Genomic DNA, 22765 nt, shown 5'->3' with positions numbered 1-22765 from the left:
GTTTGTTAGGATGACCTGACTTACTGAACTTGTATCACAGTGTGAATGAATGGACTTACAATGTGGATGACTGATGCCAAGGCGTCTGTGACATTGCTGGGTTCATTGGGGTTGCTCATGGCTCCTCTCCTCTATGGAATGGGTGCTGGTGCTGTGGCTGTCTGGATAGCTAACAGGTTTAGGGAACGGTGTGGCTTCAGCCCTTCTCTTTCTCACTCGGACTCAGATAGCTTTTGGGCAGCATAACCTGGGAAAGACAGAAAGATGTAAGTGCATCTTAAAACAAACCTTTAAATATATTTATATATATTTTTTAAACAAGTTATTTAGCAGACGCGGTTATCCAGAGCGACTTGGGTTAGTGCCTTCATCTGAAGATAGCTGGGTGAGACAACCACATATCAGTCATAGTAAGTACATTTTTCCTCAATAAAGATGCTGTCAGCAAAGTCAGTGCTAAACTCAATGAGTCATCTTGTTTTTACACAGCACAATAAAACTACTCTCACAAAACACAAAAGGTCATGACAGCTTCCTTGTTTGGTTAGGAAGATGATAATTCATCTTTGATTCCTGCCTAAAGGCTGGAGGTTGTCAGCACAAGCTCAGACTTAGACACAAGGCCCCTAACCATGATTAGTCACGTGTCTTGTTACTGTGTCCCTGTCGGGGAGGACTCCAGTTCTACTGTAATTCCTCACCACCCCCAAGGTCATTACAACCACTGTCTGATAAGGGCCAGATAAGGGCTTGCTACTGTTGAGAAGAGGCTGTGATAAGTGATGGCGCGTGACTGGGGCCACGTGCCCTACCCCTGCAGGAGGACCCATACCTGCAGGTCAGGAGCCTTTGGGTACAGTAGAGACAGACAGGGAGCAAGGACAGACAGGGCTGGTGGTGGTGCAGCACCAAGAGGTGTAACAACAAAGTCTGGTGTGATTATTGTACTGCATAATATGCATTTCTGATTAGGTTTTGTACCCATTTCAAGATAACTGGCAGCCAACATTAAACTAACTGATTGTGAGGAATCAGATGCTGGTGCATGCTGTATAACCTACTCTGAATAATGTTTCCTAATGTATTCCTGTCGAAGAGAACATCAACAGAAAGCTTTACCCTTTTCAATCCCTTTGATATTCCAGGTGGTCAATGGTTTCAGCTTACAGAGAGCTTGGCGTGAGTCAAACATTGGTTCTGTGTGTCTGTTGAAGGAGATGCGCCGTTTCATTCAGACAGCTATAGCAGAGGAGATCTGTACGACCCAAATGGAACTCTAATTTGTTTATAGCGCACTACTTTTGACTAAGACCTATAGAGCTCTGGTCAAAAGTAGTGCACTGCAACAGGGTGGCTGTTCACGTTGGACCATTCTAGACTCACCGTTAGAAACACTGTCTGTTCCGTCAAAGGCAGCCTAGTTTTCCTGGCAATCACTATCAAAGTGCTTCACTGAAGCCAGGGCATAATCATATCAATGACCTTGTTTGCAAGAAAAGGTCCTTAAGAGGTAGCCTGGCTCATAACTTAGTACAGTCAACTATATAGAGATTAGGCCATAACGTGTGCTGTTGTTTGGAGGTTGTGGGCTGTAGAGAGAACGCTTTGTTCAAAAATGTTAATTCTCCCAATCATAAGTAGAGTTCAAGAGGGACAAGGAAATGGAGTGACATTAGGGGCCGTATGCATCAAGCGTCTCAGAGTAGGACAGCTGACTTAGGATCAGTTTTGCCATTGATATCACAATGAATAGATTGCATGAACAGGGGGGAACGGTCTAATCTTAGATCAACACTACTCCAAGACGCTTGATACATAAAAGGCACAGGAAAATGACTAATTCCATGTACCAGAGATCTTAAATGATCAACAAGTCAATTGCACTGAGACAAGATATCTCAATGAAACGTGACACACACACCGCACAGTTGTAATTAGGAGACATGAGAAAATTGACTGTGTCAAACTGCACAATAAGAACCAAAAACTGTTTTGATGTGCTTAAAATAGGACTTTCTCAGTAAAACTAGACCCCTGCTGACTAAGGAAAGGGGAGTGATCAACAGTGGGATAAAGTTAGAATTACAGTACATTGGGTTCCTATCCACACAACCATGGGAAACGGCTTATGCACCCCAGGGCAAGACTGTAATAACATCCATTATGATAACAATATGAACACAAATACAATACAAATACAAAGCCAAAAAAAAAATGAAATTACAGCAATCACAATGAAAGGAAATCAATGCAGAGCCAAATTGCCCAGTGGATTTATCCAGCCATGTCATAACTTTTTCAGGGATCTGATATTTTCAGCCTGCAATCAATCAGCCTTCCAGACTTTTGAATATGGGACATTTATCATCCTAAGATTGAAAGGAGATGACTGTGGACTACAGGAAAAGGAGGACTGAGCCCGCCTCCATTCTCATCGACGGGGCAGTAGTGGAGCAGGTTGAGTGAGAGTTTCAAGTTCCTTGGTGTCCACGTCACCAACAAACGAACATGGTCCAAGCACACCAAGAAAACCTGTTCCCCCTCGGGAGACTGAAAAGATTTGGCATGGGTCCTCAAAAGGTGGGTGCACCTTGCACCCTGCATCCTGACTGGTTGCGTCACTGCCTGGTATGGTGACTGCTTGGCCTCCTACCGCAAGAAACTACAGAGGGTAGTGCGTACTGCCTAGTACTTCACTGGGGCCAATCTTCCTGTCATCCAAGACCTCTATACCAGGCAGTGTCAGAGGAAGGCCCTAAAATTTTCAAAGACTCTAGCTACCCTAGTCATAGACTTCTCTCTGCTACCGCACGGCAAATGGCTACCCAGACTATTTACATTGCCCCCTCTATCTTTTACACCGCTGCTACTCTGCTATTATCTATGCATAGTCACTTTAATAAATCTACCTACATGTACGTATTACCTCAATTACCTCAACTAACCGGTGCCCCCGCACATTGACTCTGTACCGGTACCCCTTGTATATGGCCTCGCTTTTGTTATTTTACTGCTGCTTTTTAATTATTTGTTACTTTTATTTCTTATTATTTATGCATTAACTGCATTGTTGATTTTAAGGGCTTGGAAGTAAACATTTCACTGTAAGGTCTACACGTTGTATTCGGCGCAAGTGACAAATAAAATTTGATAACCTCTGTCCCAGGCTTAACTGCTACTGCATTAACATTACCTGAAGAAATAGGTTAAAGTGATAGTGCAAGATTCTGGCAACTATGGATAGACATTTTATGTTCCTGCGTTCCAGTATGAAGGTAGAGGTAGTTTTGTGAGCCAATCAGCATGGGAAATTAACAACAGTCAAATGCTGGTAGATTTAGGCTGGCTTGTAGACATATGCGGGTGGTCACACAGAGCATTTGGGAGCAGTTTTTATTTTTTATCCAAAGCCCACATGTATATAAAAAAAAAGTAATTTAAAAAACATACATACGAGTGTGTGTGTCATCGAAGAGAGAATTTCAACACTACAGTGGTGAAAGCGAGGTAGGGTACAGCATATGTTCAATATCTGGTTCAAACAATAGAGAAAGATGGAGGCCTTGCCTGCTTGAAAAGGTATAGAACACATTAATATGTTGTTTTAACTTTACAAAACATGTACATGTGTTTTAAAGAAATGTGGCTGATAACATTTGCGCATTAAATTCACCACCCTGGAGCCAATGCTAACTAGCATAAACGCAATGACTGGAAGTCTACCGGAACAGCTAGCATGCTAGCTTGCACTATCACTAGTCTATGATATGGCAATACAGGTGGATGAGGAGACCCTTTACATGAGCAAGCATTTCCTGCTTGAGGTTTGGTCATCTAGCCCTGTGGCCTCCTTTGCAGCCTTCTGCACTATTTCCCTTGCAGAGTGGAAGAGTACTGGCAAATAAAGCTATGTAAAGTCTTCCATTTCTCTAATCTATGTTTAGTCAAGTCACCGGAGTTTCCACAATTCTGATGTCATCTTAAGTCACCTGGTACACAAACTTTATGGTGACATAACTAACTCCTCATCAATGTCTGAGATTCCATTCTAATGCTATCACAAAGACGTCTACCTGCTTTCAACAAAGCAAAATATGGATCAGTGCTGTAAAATTACAAAAAAATTATTCAAATAGTAAAATATTGATTTCTAATACTCTATCAAATCAATGTTAGTTACCTGGGTAGTTTGAATCTGACAGGAGACGTGAAGGTATTTACAACTTTATGACACCAGTGGCAGAGTTCCATGAAACAACTTAATTGCTTACTTCCATTAAGCAGTAGCAGGGCTCTACGCCAACTTTTTTTAAAATAAGAAGCACGTGTGTGCCTAAATTGAAGGCTTACACAACGAAATTTAGGAGCACAATGAAACATATTTGAGGTAATAAAGCAAGAATCCTTCATTTTTCTAGGCGCACTGGTGCTCGCAAATATTTAGGCGCATATGCAATTAAAATGGTCGCACTTTAGAACCCTGAGTAGGCCTATTTGCTTCCCAACTTCCCACTCATACCAGTAAACGTCCAATGTCTCAGACATGGGAATCAAATAGCATCTGTGCCGTGTCCACTTAAATTGATAAAACAATAAGGACCTGCTCTGAAAACAGTCTGAATTCGAGTCAAATAATGCCCCCCTAGGGAAAGCTCACCACTTTATAAATAACTGCAGTTAAAACCCATACATTTCGATTTGCATTTTGCCTCCTAAGCCTGTATGACTTGCACAGCATGACAGCTCTGTGAGATTATAAAGAACTTGGGTCACGCAATATGCAGTAAGCTATAGGCTAAGAGTACACTTAAAGCAAAGCCTAGCAGCTGATCAGTTTAGAGTAGGTATTGTAGTAGTATTGATATCTGCAAATTATTTAATATAACATGTAAATTGAGTCTACACAGTCAGTACCACTCAAGCTTATAAGAAGCTGTTGTAGGCTCAATCTACATGACAAGCCAATAACTCTTGGAAGCCTCAATTCAAGTGGTAGTAAAAACATGTTGTGTTGCAGTTGGACAGTTTTAAGCCTTTAAATTGTGTGGCATAAAAGTATAGACCACAGATTACATACTGGCATACTTCAATCAAAAAGGAATAATTTCAGGAAAAGCAGTTCAATAAGAAATCTAACTACCAATGAAAATGCCATTCCACAAATAGACACTCAATTATAATGTGGAAACCTCATCGTGGACACAACGTATACTTAAGATGATTTAAGATTTTACTTAGTCTATGCTTAGGCTATATTAGTGTATGCGACTCCTGTTTTAGGGACAGGGTTTATCTTTCTTGAAAACAACTTGTTTTTAGATGTGGTTTTGCAGGGTTAGCATAGAATATGTAGGCTATAGGCTACATTACATCAGCATAGTGATAGAACTTCTGCTCAAGTGTGAGGTGTCCCTTAGGTTGGTGCTGGCCTTAAAGATGTATCTAACTCAAAATACACGGTGTTCATCTATGAATCCTCAATGCCTAACTCACAGAATTGAGTTCAACTCCAATTTCTAATGATTGGGAGGCTCCAAGACACAGGAGAATGTGGACGAGAGGTCGACCAATTAAGATTTTAACGCCGATACCAATATCAATTATTGGAGGACCAAAAATGCTGATACCGATTAAATCGGACGATATATATCTATCACAACAATACTGAATGAACAATGAACACTTTAACTTAATATAATACATAAATATCATCTATTTAGTCTCAAATAAATAATGTTCAATTTGGTTTACATAATCCAAAAACAGTGTTTGAGAATAAAGTAAAAGTGCAATATGTGCCATGTAAAAAAGCTAACGTTTAAGTTCCTTGCTCAGAACATGAGAAAGCTGGTGGTTCAATATTCCCAGTTCTTCCAATATTCCCAGTTAAGAAGTTTTAGGTTGTAGTTATAGGAATTATGACGCGTCGACCACCTTTCATATACCTTTGACTATTGGATGTTCTTATAGGCACTTTAGTATTGCCAGCCTAATCTCGGAAGTTGATAGTCTTGAAGTCAAACAGCGCTGTGCTTCAAGCATTGATAAGAGCTGCTGGCAAACGCAGCAAAGTGCTGTTTGAATGAATGCTTACGAGCCTGCTGCTGCCTACCACTGCTCAGTCAGACTGCTCTGCCAAATATCAAATAATAGACTTAATTATAATAAACACAGAAATACGAGCCTTTGGTCATTAATATGGTAAAATCCGGAAACTATATTTCTAAAACAAAACGTTTATTCTTTCAGTGAAATACAAAACCGTTCTGTATCTTATAGAACGGGTGGCAACCCTAAGTCTAAATATTGCTGTTACATTGCACAACCTTCAATGTTGTCATAATTATGTAAAATTCTGGCAAATTAATTACGGTCACAATTCGCAACGAGCCAGGCGGCCCAAACTGTTGCATGTACCCTGACTCTGCTTGCACTAAACGCAAGAGAAATTTCCCTAGTTAATATTGCCTGCTAACATTCATTTTTTTAAACTAAATATTCAGGTTTAAAAAAATATACTTCTGTGTATTGATTTTAAGAAAGGCATTGATATTTATGGTTAGGTACATTTGTGCAAAGATTGTGTTAAATCATCACCTGTTTGGCGAAGTTGAAGTAGGGTGTGATTCGATGATAAATTAACAGGCACCGCATTGATTATATGCAACGCAGGATAAGCTAGTTAACCTAGTAATATCATCAACCATGTGTAGTTAACTAATGATGTGAAGATTTGATTGTTTTTTTATAAAGATAAGTTTAATGCTAGCTAGCAACTTACCTTGGCTCCTTGCAGCCACAAGGTAATTTTGACGCTGCACTCGCGTAACAGGTGGTCAAGCCTGCCACGCAGTTTCCTCGTGGATAACATTGTAATCGGTGTCCAAAAAGGATGATTACCGAGTGTTATGAAAACTTGAAATCGGCCATGCTAATTAATCGGTCGACCTCTAATGTGGACAACTCCAAACAAATGTCATATTCCCCAGTGGCGTAGACTATTCCTATTAGTCACCATAATCAACTTATATACACAAGAGGAACCTTATCAAATACACTGAAGCAGGGCTGTCCACTCATTTTGCCTGTCAGGCAGTGGTGTAGTGGAGCGTATAAGCCGTATACCTACTTTTTTGTTATTGTTGTAGGCATATACCATATCAATTAATAAGGCTGATGGAAAAGATTCAAATGTTTAGCTTAAAATGTTGATAAACTATTACTTCTTCACATTTTAAGAGCAGAAATGCAATTTGCAGAAAGACACCATTCTAAAATGCACACCACCGCACATGCGAGAGGTTTCATGGACAGAGATGGAAATATCCTTTAGTAATTTCGAAATAGGGGAAATCTAAAGGTTGCTAATATGACTAGGATAATGCATTTGACTGCTAGACAATGAAAAAAATGTTGATTTGAAAACCAACAGAACAGGAGAGCGCATATGAGGAAGTCTCTACAAAATAATTGCCTCCACGTTTCTATGGTGGGATTTTGACTATAGGCTTCTTTGAAGCAAGGTAAGACATGCCTCATAATATGAAGTAAAACATCCAAGTCTCAAACAATTAAGGAACAGGAAAAATATAGCAATGCTAATGATAGGCCTAACTGTCTTCTGGTAGATGGACAGGTTTTCCCAAAAACCTTCTCAATTAAATGTTAACTAGCTACAAAGTAGCCTATGCCTACCTGGCAGAATTATGATTATTTGCACCAAACCAGTGGCCATTTGTTTTGCAAACTCCATCTCATGTGCGCTACAGAAACACAGCTAGCCAAACAACAGTGCTGTACAGTTGAATTAAAGGGTAACTACACAAAACAAAGTAAAATCAACATTTCTAGATTTTTCCCACACCTCAAAAGTGGTCACCTGAAGTGGTTTAAGCATTGTTGTAGTCTTAAAACATCACATTTTGTTGTTATTCTATTTTTTTAAGTGTGACTTTGAGAGCCAAAAAAGCTGAAACCTGGAGTGAGTGTCATCGGAGACCAAAATGTCTGCAGGTCCACTCGGGGAAACTTTACTCTCAATTCATTGAATTACTTATCAGACTAGAGCACAACGCAACTCTAAACGAATTAACCTTGCTGTACGGTATTAAACTGAAATCACAAAAACTCACATTGAATGAAGCAGACAAAAACAAAAAAGACCCAAATCGAAGTAAATGGTTAAAAGTAACATGAAAACAGCCAAACAGGACAGGTTAGGTATCAACACCTCCAAAGCAAATGTAGCCTCATTTATCTGTTTTAATAGTGGGACTACTATTACCCTACTTGCACAGTACAGTTTGGGTTCGGCCAGACTGTGAAAGACCAATATGGAATTAATCATTTTAGGTAATTCAGAGTGCATCTTACTGTTTTTCATAGCATCTTTCACACAGAGCACCTGTCCTGGACTTTGATGCTACCTGACAGTCTAGCGAAGAGATTGTATTGTAAGTCCATCATAATTTAAAAAAATGTTTTCATCAAACCACCTGTCGGTTGCATTGAATCAACTCGCAGGCAGGATCTGGCCCGCGGGCCTTACGTTTGACACCCCTGCACTAAAAAGGTACAGACAGACTACAGAAGAAAAACCTAAAATGTAGCCTAGGTACCAACTGTCTACACTTACTGACCATGAATGAACTAGACAGGGGAGAGTTTTCAGAAAGTGAAAAGAAATGCCCAATCCTCCAATAGAGCAAACAAAGAACTCTGAGGGAAGCAAATGCATTTTTCGTGAACTCAAAATGCCATTTAGCAAACCATGTGGGTTGCAGAAAACAAGTTCATAAAGAGTCTATTTCGAGCTTTATATGACTGTGGCGGAGTGTTTGTTGGAGCCACTTAACTAGAAGAGCACAAACAGTGCGGACAGGAATATGATAGGAAATTAGGATAATTTTTTTGGAGAGACCTAAACCTCTGCAGGTCCACAAGGAGAAACTTTACTCTCAATTCATTGAATTACTTAGAGCACAACGCAACTCTAACCAAATTAACCTTGCTGTACGGTATTAAACTGAAGTCACAAAAATGAATGAAGCAGACAAAATCCAATTTGAAGTAAATGGTTAAAAGTAACATGAAAACAGCCAAACTGGACAGGTATCAAAACTTTCAACAAGTCACCACTGAGACAACTTCAAAAACCTTATACTGTACCTTTGTGTGCCTCCTGCAGGGGAGCCTGACATTGTAGTGCAAAGCTGAACGCCGCTGTGAGGGGAGACCAGGAACCGGACAAAGTGAAGGAAAGAAAAAGAAAAGCGTGAGACAAAAAGAAAGACAGAAAGCAAGCTGCAATTAGAGAGGCTTTCTGTGTGGCTTTACTGGCCGTGGTGGGCTCCTAGCCTAGTTTATTGTTCCCCCAGATGCTCCCTCTCACACTAACAGTCACAGACTGATAAATGCAGCCTTCCTCCTCAGGATTATGTTTCCTCCTGCAGCCCGCTGACAAGTAGCCATGTGACTGGAGTCAGTGACGACTTGTCCGAAGCCTCTGAGTCAGAGGCTTTGGACAAGCACAGACACTTTTTTTAGATGCAATTGAACAGGCCTATAGTTTATGAACTGAACACAAAACACAATCAACTACTGTATAAACATTATACCTCTATCTGGAATTTCAAAAAAGAAACAGATAACACACTTATTTCCTTGTAATAGAACAAGGCCAATGTGATGGAGTCGTGTAGCTAATCTTGTGTGATGAAAACCGTCACCTCTAGCGTCAAAGTAGCAACACAGCCATAATGTGTGGTGATAACTATCCCACCAGAATAATACAAGATAATGTGACCCTGGATTAGGAAATACCTCAGCCTTACAAGATATCATTTTTATGACCTCATCATCAATAGATTAATGCAGGGAAGCAGTCCACCAATCTTCAGATGTCTGGCTCCAACTATATTGACACAGGCGAAACCAACAATAATGCTTGATTATAGTGTGCCACAATGGGCAAGCATTGTAGTAAATGCTGTAGACATTGACAATACAACATGAGAGAGCTCGACAAAATCTGGTTGCCATGACATACAATCAACTGGACCTTGAGCTGAATAGCAATTCTGTGCTGCACAATGACAAACGGTGGCGTAGGGCAGGGCTGTATATCATATTTCATAAAACGGGTTGTTTGGATCCTTGATGCTGATTGGTTGATATGCAGGAGTTGTGGGACAATAACTCTCGCAAAATAACATGGTGTTAATGTAAATTCCACTGTCCCCGCAGCCCAGGCAGGAAATTCATAAACATCTACATATTATTTGTCCATACTATTTGGTTTGCAACAGTCGGAAGTTGTATAAACCTATCTGTCAGCCTCTACGACCTGTGCAACAATCTCTCCTGTACCATGTTCATTCCTAGCTAGCCCAGGAATGAACATGAAACTAATAATTCACCAAGGAAACCATAAACACTCAGAATTCCAGTGCTGGAGTGCCATTTTAGCTGGCAACGATGTGAGTGGGACATCCCATTCTCCACCTAAGAAGCAAGCACCAGCCCTTGGCTTCACCTTTGGCTTCAGCTTGTCAAATGATAATTCCATTATTGCTTAATTACTACATAGGCCTACCGGTATTTATCTACGCACTGGTGTGGATTTTTATTGTACCCTCTAACAGTATTTTATATGTTGTATTTGTTACATTAAATAATTCAGTAAATTATATAAAATCATTTGTTTTTAAATCACCAGCAAGAAACTGCTAACAGCTGAGCTAGGTAACTTGCAAGCACAACAAGTCTACAACTTCGGGAGTAGAGACCCCGAAAATCGTCGGGCTGCTGTCTAGTGGCAAAAGTACAAATTTTTTTTGTTTACAAAAAAAATGAAATACTGAAAGACAAAAGAAACATGACAGTGTGTAAATTATAAATTAGAACAAGAAATTGATGACATTTCTGGAAGTGAATGCTTGAATTGAACAAATAGCCCAACTACAACTGGAAACCATTGGTCGAGTACCAGCATGAGGCTACAAAATAATATTTTGATGCAATGTTCTACAAATAAGACTACTTTACTGTCAGTTGTGTCCTCCTATTATTTTTGGTTGAAGTTCGGTTGAACAGTATAAAGCAATCAGAATGGAGAAAGCCCACAAAAACCAATTAGAAATAATTTGCTGCCATCCTAGGTTCATGCACTAACCATAAAGCATAACTATTATTATTATTCAGAAACATCAAATACTGTCAGAAATATATTATATTTTCAGATATCCTATTAAATTACTAGTTTATATGTCATAAACCCTCAAAGTTCCAGAATGGTCTAAAAATGGCAGCCACAGTGGTCAGGGAAAAATCCAAACAAGATTAATTGGAAGTAATGGTAGTAGAAGCATCGGTGATGCATTTCCTGCTTTTAAGAGTCTACAGTTACAGTTTCAGATATTATATGTTCCTAATTTTGTTCGAAAGTTGTTTTCATTGCAAGTTAAAGCTTACTGTTCGCTAAGTAGCTGATGTTAGATGGCTGGCTCGCTAGTTAGCATTACATTTATGATCTGTGTGTAGTGATGTTCTCAGAAAGCCATTTCACATTGCTAGTTATAGCCTAATGTTAGCTAGCTAACTAACATTGAACCTATTTGGTTAACTTTAGCTAGCTATGACAAATCGGTTTGTATTGCTGGTACTCTATGGATTGGGATTATGGGTCATTGTTGAGCTAGCTAGATGTCTGAACAAAATACCCCAAGTTAAAGCTTCCTGTTAGCTAGCTAGCTGACATTAGATGGCTGGCTCGCTAGCTAACATTACATGTACTATCTGTGTAGTAACGTTCTCAGAATGACATTTGCATTGCTAGGTATAGCTAATGTTACCTAGCTAACTAACATTGAACCAATTTGGTTAACTTTTGCTAGCTATGACAATCGGTTTGTATTGCTGGTACTATATGGATTAGGATTATGGTTCATTATTTAGCTAGCATGTCTAAACAAAAGACAACACTTCGCAAGATGATTACATAACCCATAAAGTTAGCCATAATCACCGTCAGACACACCTGGCTATCTATGTATAATAATGCCAAAATACTTGTATCTGGAATATGTCTTTGAGCATCAGTAGCACACGCCTGACTCTCCTCCACCAGTCAAACAAGGAGAATGGTCTAATGCCTCACATCAAAAAGAGAGCTAACCCAAGCAAGCACAGCTTACACCTGAAGCGAGTTGTGAAGTTCAACAACTACGCAGAGGATAATGCAATAGTATTACCAGGACACCACCCAGGACACAAACACTTGGTGGAAAGCTGCTGCCATCCCATGTGACAAAATCAGCGGTGTGGTGTCACTACAAGGAATCGATATATGTAAAGCATAAATGTGTTTTGATCATTTAATTTACCTCCAACATGACTGGCACAACTTTTACTGAGCTCACTTTTTTTTTTTCCTGTTTTCCAGCCTCGATGCTCTGGAGCCTGGTGTTGTTGCCGCCAAGGAGCGTTTGGACTCAGTCGGGACCAGGTTTCAGCTGCTGAGACATCCTTCCTCCCATAGATGGTCTGCCTGCACCACCTGGACACAGCTAGACAAACGTATCTTTTTGAGAAGATCAGGGAGCTTTGTGACGAAGAGGCTATGGACATCATATGCCCTGCACCAAAATCAAGGGCAGGACAGAAACAGGCTCTCCAAATATAGATTCCCTTCTTCATGCTTGGTTTGGATGGACCAGTAATCAGGACTATCTGCAGTGCCTTTATTCAAGTGACTCTCTCCTTTTTATCCTGCTGCTCAGCCACTTTACCCTTGATTGTATGCATACAACTACCTCATCTATTACCGATATCGTTATTGTACATAATGTATATCATTTTATTTATATTGACACTATCTGATATTGCTACTGTGCAAGTAACCGTTTGGCTTGGCTGTACCGTTTACAGCTTCTGTAGAGATCCATACACTTAGAAAATATTTTTAAATACTAGATATCGGGACACTTTGTTCACCTGGAATTTTTCCTTAAATTGTAGGCTACTACTTGTACCACTTTTAGTCTTAATCTTTACCACAGTTCTCACTGTTTAGTACGTGACCTCACATGTGAATCCTTAAAGAGATGGGTGGGGCTGGCTTAAGAGGGTGTGGACAACGCTGAATGGGTGTAGACAGAAGAGCTCTCCAGTAGATACCAAAACATTCAAAGGCCAGCTTATCAACTTTCAAAGCAGAATTACTTTCCCATTGTTCCTCAAAATGCTTTTATCCAATGTAAAAAACACAAATTTCAAATTTTGCTACCTAAGACCGAATCAAGGTGGTTGGTCAAATTTCTTTCAGGGTTTGGTACAAACCGTGGTAAGTCAAATTCAAGGACTTCAGTACTTTTTCAAGCACATATTTATTTTCAAGGACCATACATTTGTAATAGTTCAGATTAAGTGTTTCTAGTCGCCACCATATATCGTCACAACCTCACGAGGGGAAAAAACAAACTAACTATTTATTCATCACTATCTTACAAGTTCTACTCAATAATATATGTTTCACTACATACATGGAGTGGTAAGTCAGTACTGATGATGTTGACTGATTTCCTTATATGTACTGTAATTCAGTACATTTTTTAAAATTGTAACATTTATATTTGTGTACATGATAATAATATTAAAATGAAATTTAAAATATCTTTATATTTCGCCAAATTTTAGGTCCCACAGGCTGTCCCAACACAAAAGGACCCACTATGTTTAGAACCCACTGTACTATTAACTGCTCTCCCTGCTTGGTTTAATTCTCTCTCCGTGTATCTCCTTTGCCTCGTTCATTGCATCCTGACTCACCACTGTGTCACTACTCACTGTAAAAATAAAATACATTTTGTTATGAGAACTTATAGTAGCCCATATTTTGATTATAGCTAGCTTAATTTCAGTCAACTACTCCTGCTGAGGTCAGGCTCTGTTCAACATTAGCTTCCAACTTCATCCTTCTAGCCAACTAGTTATAGCTAGCTATCTGGCTAACACCCAGAGCACTTGAGCTACCTAGACATCTGACTGAAATATCAGCGACTATTTACCAGTTGTACATTCATTTTTTGAGTGGCAGTTTTTTCCCCCGTTTGGGGAATGTCTGCTGACACAGCAGGAGTCAAGGGATGCTAAAACAAAATCCCACTGTCAGCAGTGTCTGATGGAGTTAATTTCAACTCTCAGCCTGTCGTGGGTGGAGTCTCGTTGGACAGAGTGGTGAATGAATTCGCTGCAAACAAGGCAAAATACAAGGGAGCAGGTGAACATAATGAGCATACATGAATAGTTCATGATTCCACTCATTCGCAGAGGTATGTGCGATTAGAACTCAGATCAAGAAGCCTTCTGACTGTTGAACAACGCTGGGAATGCAATAAGTGTGTAAACGATATTAAAAAAATATTTTAAAAAGAGAGTAAACTATTTCACAAATAAAAAGATGAGTAAAAGACGTTAACGTGTTTACCCTCTACTACATCCCTGGATGGGTCTGGCAAAACCATTCATAAACAAATATCCTGCCAAGCAAAAAGGAATCTGTATTTGCCCGGCATTTTAGCTATCGATGTGACGTTTGGTGGCGCCTAATCAGTCAGTTCTGTACCTGCTTGGCAGAGTCGCAGTGTGGTTGGACTGGGCGAGCTTGCCTAGCAACCAGAGGAAATAAAACTCAGTACTCTGCCAGGAAATGAATTCACAAGACAAATAAATGTTTCTAATATTCTTCATATTAACATATTTGATCATTGTCTGTTGTCCTCTCATTTTAATTCAAGTACTTTAAGTACTTTTCAAGTACCAACTTCAGAAAATGTCCGATTTAAGGTATTCCAGTACTTGAATTTCAGAGTGCCAAATGCAAGTACTTTAAGCACGTCATGCAAAAAAATGTTATTTGTATGTATCCATTATAATGATCCTGATAAATTAATTTGCTTTGATGAGAGAAGCTGACAGTCACGTCACGTTCATTTGCATGACACGGTGGTGATCGCAACAACTGCAACATGTTGCACAGGTCGGATAGGCACACAGCGAGGTTTATATTAACCCCCGCTGAACCAAACTCTAGCATAGTACAGGGTTTTTTCTGGATCAAACATAGTTGTGTGTGTGTGTGTGGTGGTAGGTGGTGGTTTTGTCGGGGGGGCATGGCTAATGATGGTTGGCTGACCTAAAAATGTAGCCGTTTTAAAGCTAATTTCCTGCAATTCTACACATTTTGCCATGAGAAAAATGTGCAGTTTTACAGAAACTGTACTGCAATTCCTCACATTCGGTCATGGCTTATGCTATCTGAGTGACTCAAACATAACAAAATCAAATGACAACAATACTCCTGAATGTATCATTTTTAGATTTTAGATCTTAAAGTGTTTTTATACCTTGTCAGTTCGGGGTTTTGAACTTGCAACCTTCCGGTTACTAGTCCAACGCTCTAACCACTAGGCTACCCTGCCGTCCCGAAATATACACATATACAGTTGAAGGTCAAAGTTTACAAACACTTAGGTTGGAGTCATTAAAACTCGTTTTCCAACCACTCCACAAATGTCTTGTTAACAAACTATAGTTTTGGCAAGTCGTTTAGGACATCTACTTTGTGCATGACAAGTAATTTCTCCAACAATTGTTTACAGACAGATTATTTCACAGTATCACAATTCCAGTGGGTCAGAAGTTTACATACACTAAGGTGACTGTGCCTTTAAACAGGTTGGAAAATTCCAGAAAACAATGTCATAGCTTTAGAAGCATCTGATAGGTTAATTGACATAATTTGAGTCAATTGGAGGTGTACCTGTGGATGCATTTCAAGGCCAACCTTCAAACTCAGTGAAACTGAACCTCCACAAGTCTGGTTCATCCTTGGGAGCAATTTCCAAACGCCTGAAGGTACCACGTTCATCTGTACAAACAATAGAACGCAAGTATAAACACCATGGCACCACGCAGCAGTCATACCGCTCAGGAAGGAGACGCATTCCGTCCCCTAGAGATTAACGTACTTTGTTGCAAAAAGTGCCAATCAATCCCAGAACAACAGCAAAGGACCTTGTGAAGATGCTGGAGGAAACAGGTACAAAAGTATCTATATCCACAGTAAGACAAGTCCTATATCGACATAACCTGAAAGGCCGCTCAGCAAGGAAGAAGCCACTGCACCAAAACGGCCATAAAAAAGCCAGACTAAGGTTTGCAACTGCACATGGGGACAAAGATCGTACTTTCGAGAAATGTCCTTTGGTCTGATGAAACAAAAATACAACTGTTTGGCCATAATGACCATCGTTATGCTTGGAGGAAAAAAGGGGAGGCTTGCAAGCTGAAGAACACCATCCCAACCGTGAAGCACAGGGGTGGCAGCATCATGTTGTGGGGTACTCTGCTGCAGGAGGGACTGGTGCACTTCACAAAATTGATGGCATCATGAGGCAGGGAAATTATGTGGATTTATTGAAGCAACATCTCAAGACATCAGTCAGGAAGTTAAAGCTTGGTCGCAAATGGGTCTTCCAAATGGACAATGACCCCAAGCATAATTCCAAAGTTGTGGCAAAATGGCTTAAGTACAAAAAGTCAAGGTATTGGAGCGGCCATATCAAAGCCCTGACCTCAATCCCATAGAACATTTATCTTCTGTCAGGAGGAATGGGCCAAAATTCACCCAATTTATTGTGGGAAGCTTGTGGAAGGCTAAGGAAACATTTGACGCAGGTTAAACAATTTAAAGGCAATGCTACCAAATACTAATTGAGTGTATGTTAACTTCTGACCGACTGGGAATGTGATGAAAGAAATAAAAGCTGAAATAAATCATTCTCTGCTATTATTCTAACATTTCACATTCTTAAAATAAAGTGGTGATCCTAACGGACCTAGGACAGGGAATTTTTACCAAGATTAAATGTCAGGAATTGTGAAAAACTTAGTTTAAATGCATTTGGCTAAGGTGTATGTAAACTTTGAGATACTGAAATGATTGCAACCATGCTTTATTGTAGTCCAGAGGTATAGTAAGCTTCATACCTCTGTTAGTTCCGTTTTTCCTATCAATCCGCTTAAAACTTCAAACAATTCCACATAAAGTCAACTAAGGTACTGGATTATACATGTTTTGAACAAAGTGTGCAGTAATTCAATCTAAACACTTAGCCAGTGGGTCAAACAACAAGCATTCCTACATCAGCTTACATGAGACTTAGTGCTGAAGAAATGCCTGTAGCCATGGGTGACAAGGCCTATGTGAGCCTGTGTGTGTGTGTGTGTGTGTGTGTGTGTGTGTGGAGGGTTACAATTAGGGTTAGGGTAAGGGTTCGTAGTCACGGAAAATAGGATTTTGAATGGAAATTAAATTTTAGGTCCCCATGATGATAGAAGAACATAACGTGTGTGTGTGTGTACTTATTTTCCTACCTTATCAGGACCCCAATGTCCTGATAAAGTAGGAAAACAAGAACCTGAATTTGGTCAAATGCTATTTTAAGCTTAAGTGTTCGATTTAGGGTCTTTGTGTTAAGGTTAGGTAAATGTTTACCCCTGAAAAAGTCCTGAAATTCCACAAAAACACAGCTGTGTGTGTGTGCCTGTGTGTGTGTGAGAGTATTAGTGTGCAGGCATGATTGTTTGTCATTGGGTATATGTGCTCACAGGGAGTCACATGACATTCTGGAAGAAAGAGGAAACGCAGAGCAAAAGCCACAATGAGCTCAAACTAGACACCAGTTCAAAGACTGGGGTTTCCTCTGTCCCAATAGCACACTGAAAATAACATTTCTCCATGGAGTACTGTGGTCAGACCTATAAAAAGAGGTGTGAGAGCCCCTTTGGATTGTGGAGGATGAGCTTTTTTACCGTGGCCACCAGACAATTAGGCGAATGCTCAGTAGATAGTTTGAAATGTAAACAGCATTCTTTCTCTGCTCTTTCTGCAACATAGCCAACTATATTCCCTTGGTCAGTTTCAATATTTCAAAAAGGAAAACAGAGTACATATTTGCTTGCGGAAATAGTTGACGATGTGGTGAGCAACAGCATCATCCAAACCTGGCTGAAATTACCAAAACTTCTGTAACTGGGCAAACACCTGAACATAAATCTAAGACTATAAATATAGCCTAGTCTATATAACAGATATAAAAAGGTATTCTAACCGATTGCCTGATACACATTAAAAAAAAAATCTAATAATAATGAAATGTATACCTTTGAGTGATATATAACTATGGTGTTTTAAACACTTCGAGCTCACTTGGACTGAGTTTTGAAACCATCAGCAAAATTCCTTTCTGCAGCAGATTCTACTGCTTCCTATCATTTCTGTTCCTGTTGTAAGCCTGTAGCCCAGTGTTTCCACTAGTTTTTTTGCAGCAGTGGCTTTTTTAAAAGGACATTCTAGGGTTGGGCGTTATACCGTATTTATCATATCCCGGGGTATTTTGAAATAGCATAGGATTATGCTATTTATGCTATCAATAGCATAGGATTATTATAATTTTTTAAATACGTGGATATTAGTACTTTTTAAATAAATGCCTGCAGTGCAGTCGATTGGTGCATTTTAACAGATAAAGCGTTGCCCGTGCTAATAAAGCCTTTTGGCCACTAGAGGCCTCAATCATTATATCTAGATCTATGATCTAGATACACACTCAGATCAATGATCCCTCAGAAGCTAACTTTTTTTGTAATGTCAAATAGTGGTAACATTATTAATCCCGGATCAGGCAACAAATATCATTACACATTTGCAAGTAAGTAAACAGGCGCATCATAAAAAAACTCACCAGTCCCCTGATTAGTCAAAACCCTCTCAAAATTGTCTTGGCACCGACTTGAATAAGAAGGACCCTGGATCTAGATAGGTGTTTGCTATAAGCCCAGCTGGCCTATTGGTTTATTCCTATGGTGATCTGGCAGTGGTCAGTGTTGATAGCTTCGTCTCCGTTGAAAAGTTGTTTCCCTTGAAATAGCACTAGCACTTGGGGGTTCTGTGCACACAGTAACTGGAGTGTTTCCAGCATCACACACACAGCAACAGCTGCTCCTGATGAATCTACTGTACGTCCAGCTCTCTCCATCTACCCTCAGAATAATCAGTCAGCCGGCTCTGTCTGTCCAGCTCTGTCTGCAAGTTAAGTAGCACCTGTCTTGGGGGAGGGATATATAAAAAGGGCCGATTGAGGACATCCCATGGTGGCATGCTGATGGAGGTTTTCATGTGCTTCCTTATTGTCAACAGACCCCACTGTCTAAAGAGGAAAATTCAGTCATCGTTCTAGCCTTGATACCAGTGGAGGCTGGTGGGAAGAGATATAGGGGGACGGGCTCATTGTAATGGCTAGAATGGAATTCATGGATCAGAGCCAAACGTGGTTTCGAGGGGTGTAATAGTACACGTATTCGTACCAAACCATTCAGTACATGGACCTTGGTTCAGTCCGGACTGTGAACCAGATTACATACAAAAAAATATAAAAAAATACAAAACACTAGGCCTATAGGCTATGCCTGCGCTGCGTTGGAGGCCTATGCCTCTTGAGTAAATCTGAGCTGAAAAAGAAAACTAATTTCAGGCTATTCCATTAAAACAACTAGACTAAAGCTGACCACGACTCCATTTTGTTGATCCCTGCCTACAGACAGAAACTAAAACAAGAGGCTCCCACGCTGAGGTCTGTCCAACGCTGGTCCGACCAAGCTGACTCCACACTCCATGACTGCTTCCATCACGTGGACTGGGATATGTTTCGTATTGCGTCAGATAACAATATTGACGAATACACTGATTCGGTGTGCGAGTTCATTAGAATGTGCGTTGAAGATGTCGTTCCCATAGCAACGATTAAAACATTCCCTAACCAGAAACCGTGGATTGATGGCAGCATTCGCATGAAACTGAAAGCGCGAACAACTGCTTTTAATCAGGGCAAGGTGACCGGAAACATGACCGAATACAAACAGTGCAGCTATTCCCTCCGCAAGGCTATCAAACAAGCTAAGCGTCAGTACAGAGACAAAGTAGAATCTCAATTCAACGGCTCAGACACAAGAGGCATGTGGCAGGGTGACAGTCAATCACGGACTACAGGAAGAAATCCAGCCCAGTCACGGACCAGGATGTCTTGCTCCCAGGCAGACTAAATAACTTTTTTGCCCGCTTTGAGGACAATACAGTGCCACTGACACGGCCTGCAACGATAACATGCGGTCTCTCCTTCACTGCAGCCGAGGTGAGTAAGACATTTAAACGTGTTAACCCTCGCAAGGCTGCAGGCCCAGACGGCATCCCCAGCCGCGCCCTCAGAGCATGCGCAGACCAGCTGGTCGGTGTGTTTACGGACATATTCAATCAATCCCTATACCAGTCTGCTGTTCCCACATGCTTCAAGAGGGCCACCATTGTTCCTGTTCCCAAGAAAGCTAAGGTAACTGAGCTAAACGACTACCGCTCCGTAGCACTCACATCCGTCATCATGAAGTGCTTTGAGAGACTAGTCAAGGACCATATCACCTCCACCCTACCTGACACCCTAGACCCACTCAAATTTGCTTACCGCCCAAATAGGTCCACAGACGATGCAATCTCAACCACACTGCACTGCCCTAACCCATCTGGACAAGAGGAATACCTATGTGAGAATGCTGTTCATCGACTACAGCTCGGCATTCAACACCGTAGTACCCTCCAAGCTCGTCATCAAGCTCGAGACCCTGGGTCTCGACCCCGCCCTGTGCAACTGGGTACTGGACTTCCTGACGGGCCACCCCCAGGTGGTGAGGGTAGGCAACAACATCTCCTCCCCGCTGATCCTCAACACTTGGGCCCCACAAGGGTGCGTTCTGAGCCCTCTCCTGTACTCCTTGTTCACCCACGACTGCGTGGCCACGCACGCCTCCAACTCAATCATCAAGTTTGCGGACGACACAACAGTGGTAGGCTTGATTACCAACAACGACGAGACGGCCTACAGGGAGGAGGTGAGGGCCCTCGGAGTGTGGTGTCAGGAAAATAACCTCACACTCAACAAAACTAAGGAGATGATTGTGGACTTCAGGAAACAGCAGAGGGAACACCCCCCTATCCACATCGATGGAACAGTAGTGGAGAGGGTAGCAAGTTTTAAGTTCCTCGGCATACACATCACAGACAAACTGAATTGGTCCACTCACACAGACAGCATCGTGAAGAAGGCGCAGCAGCGCCTCTTCAACCTCAGGAGGCTGAAGAAATTCGGCTTGTCACCAAAAGCACACAAACTTCTACAGATGCACAATCGAGAGCATCCTGGCGGGCTGTATCACCGCCTGGTACGGCAACTGCTCCGCCCTCAACCGTAAGGCTCTCCAGAGGGTAGTGAGGTCTGCACAACGCATCACCGGGGGCAAACTACCTGCCCTCCAGGACACCTACACCACCCGATGTTACAGGAAGGCCATAAAGATCATCAAGGACATCAACCACCCGAGCCACTGCCTGTTCACCCCGCTATCTATCCAGAAGGCGAGGTCAGTACAGGTGCATCAAAGCTGGGACCGAGAGACTGAAAAACAGCTTCTATCTCAAGGCCATCAGACTGTTAAACAGCCACCACTAACATTGAGTGGCTGCTGCCAACACACTGACACTGACTCAACTCCAGCCACTTTAATAATGGGAATTGATGGGAAATGATGTAAATATATCACTAGCCACTTTAAACAATGCTACCTTATATAATGTTACTTACCCTACATTATTCATCTCATATGCATACGTATATACTGTACTCTATATCATCGACTGCATCCTTATGTAATACATGTATCACTAGCCACTTTAACTATGCCACTTTGTTTACATACTCATCTCATATGTATATACTGTACTCGATACCATCTACTGTATCTTGCCTATGCTGCTCTGTACCATCACTCATTCATATATCCTTATGTACATATTCTTTATCCCCTTACACTTGTGTCTATAAGGTAGTAGTTTTGGAATTGTTAGTTAGATTACTTGTTGGTTATTACTGCATTGTCGGAACTAGAAGCACAAGCATTTCGCTACACTCGCATTAACATCTGCTAACCATGTGTATGTGACAAATAAAATTTGATTTGATTTGACTATGCCCACATTGTAACCAAAATTCTAATCTTAATTGCCACATTTCACACTGTCCTTTTGAGGTGCAATCGGGAACTAGTTCTGTAGGATGGCGAGTGGTGGGGTCGATAAAGGATCATTGTTTAAATCTCCAGTTTGGGAACATTTTGGCTTCCCAATAGATTATAACGGTGAAGGACAGAGTGTTGTGGATAAAACGTTAACAGTATGTCGCCACGCTCTATGAGAATAGCCTCTGCAGCTGCCAACACCTCAAATATGTCGACAGATTTACACCGACATCACCCCAGTAAACCAGAGCAAGACGGAAACTCAAAGAAACAATACAACAGTCTCTCCTCTGCATTCAAACATTCCTTGGCAACTGATTCTGACTGGGCCAAATAAATTACAAGAGCGATAGGTAAGCTATGTTTATATTTTTTACAGTCTTTGATTTATAGCCGTGGATATGCACACTTTCACGGTGGTTGAGAATTGGGGGGGGGGGTTCAGCACCTTGTGAAAGTGCTTGAGCCATGTTACGAACTTCCCTATTGCACCCATTTCAGCAAACAGGTACAGTGGTTCCTCCTTTAAAAGTTGTGTCATACTGCAGAATTCTATGGCACGTTATTTAAATTGTCAGCCATT

General features: G+C 40.9%; 1 protein-coding gene across 7 annotated transcripts in view; it reads right to left on the bottom strand.

Moving 5' to 3' along the window:
- The window catches only part of LOC112227935 (anion exchange protein 2), an 80496-nt gene that overhangs the window by 36298 nt on the left and 21433 nt on the right, over positions 1–22765 (bottom strand). For 2 of the 7 annotated variants that reach the window (XM_024392957.2, XM_024392949.2), the window contains exons 1-2: positions 9169–9411; positions 60–247 (exon numbers count right to left, since the gene is read on the bottom strand). Coding sequence is in view for 6 of the 7 variants with exons in the window: in XM_024392949.2 (XP_024248717.1) it covers positions 60–119 (60 nt within the window). In the remaining variant the exon portion in view is untranslated. Of the gene's footprint in view, positions 1–59; positions 248–9168; positions 9412–9833; positions 9852–12383; positions 12577–22765 lie in introns of those variants that run through there. The other 5 variants (XM_024392951.2, XM_024392952.2, XM_024392954.2 and 2 more) reach the window with 5 other exon arrangements.

The sequence above is a fragment of the Oncorhynchus tshawytscha genome, linkage group LG29, assembly GCF_018296145.1.
Source record: "Oncorhynchus tshawytscha isolate Ot180627B linkage group LG29, Otsh_v2.0, whole genome shotgun sequence".
Lineage (NCBI taxonomy): Eukaryota > Metazoa > Chordata > Actinopteri > Salmoniformes > Salmonidae > Oncorhynchus > Oncorhynchus tshawytscha.
This window is presented reverse-complemented; position numbering and strand designations above follow the sequence as displayed.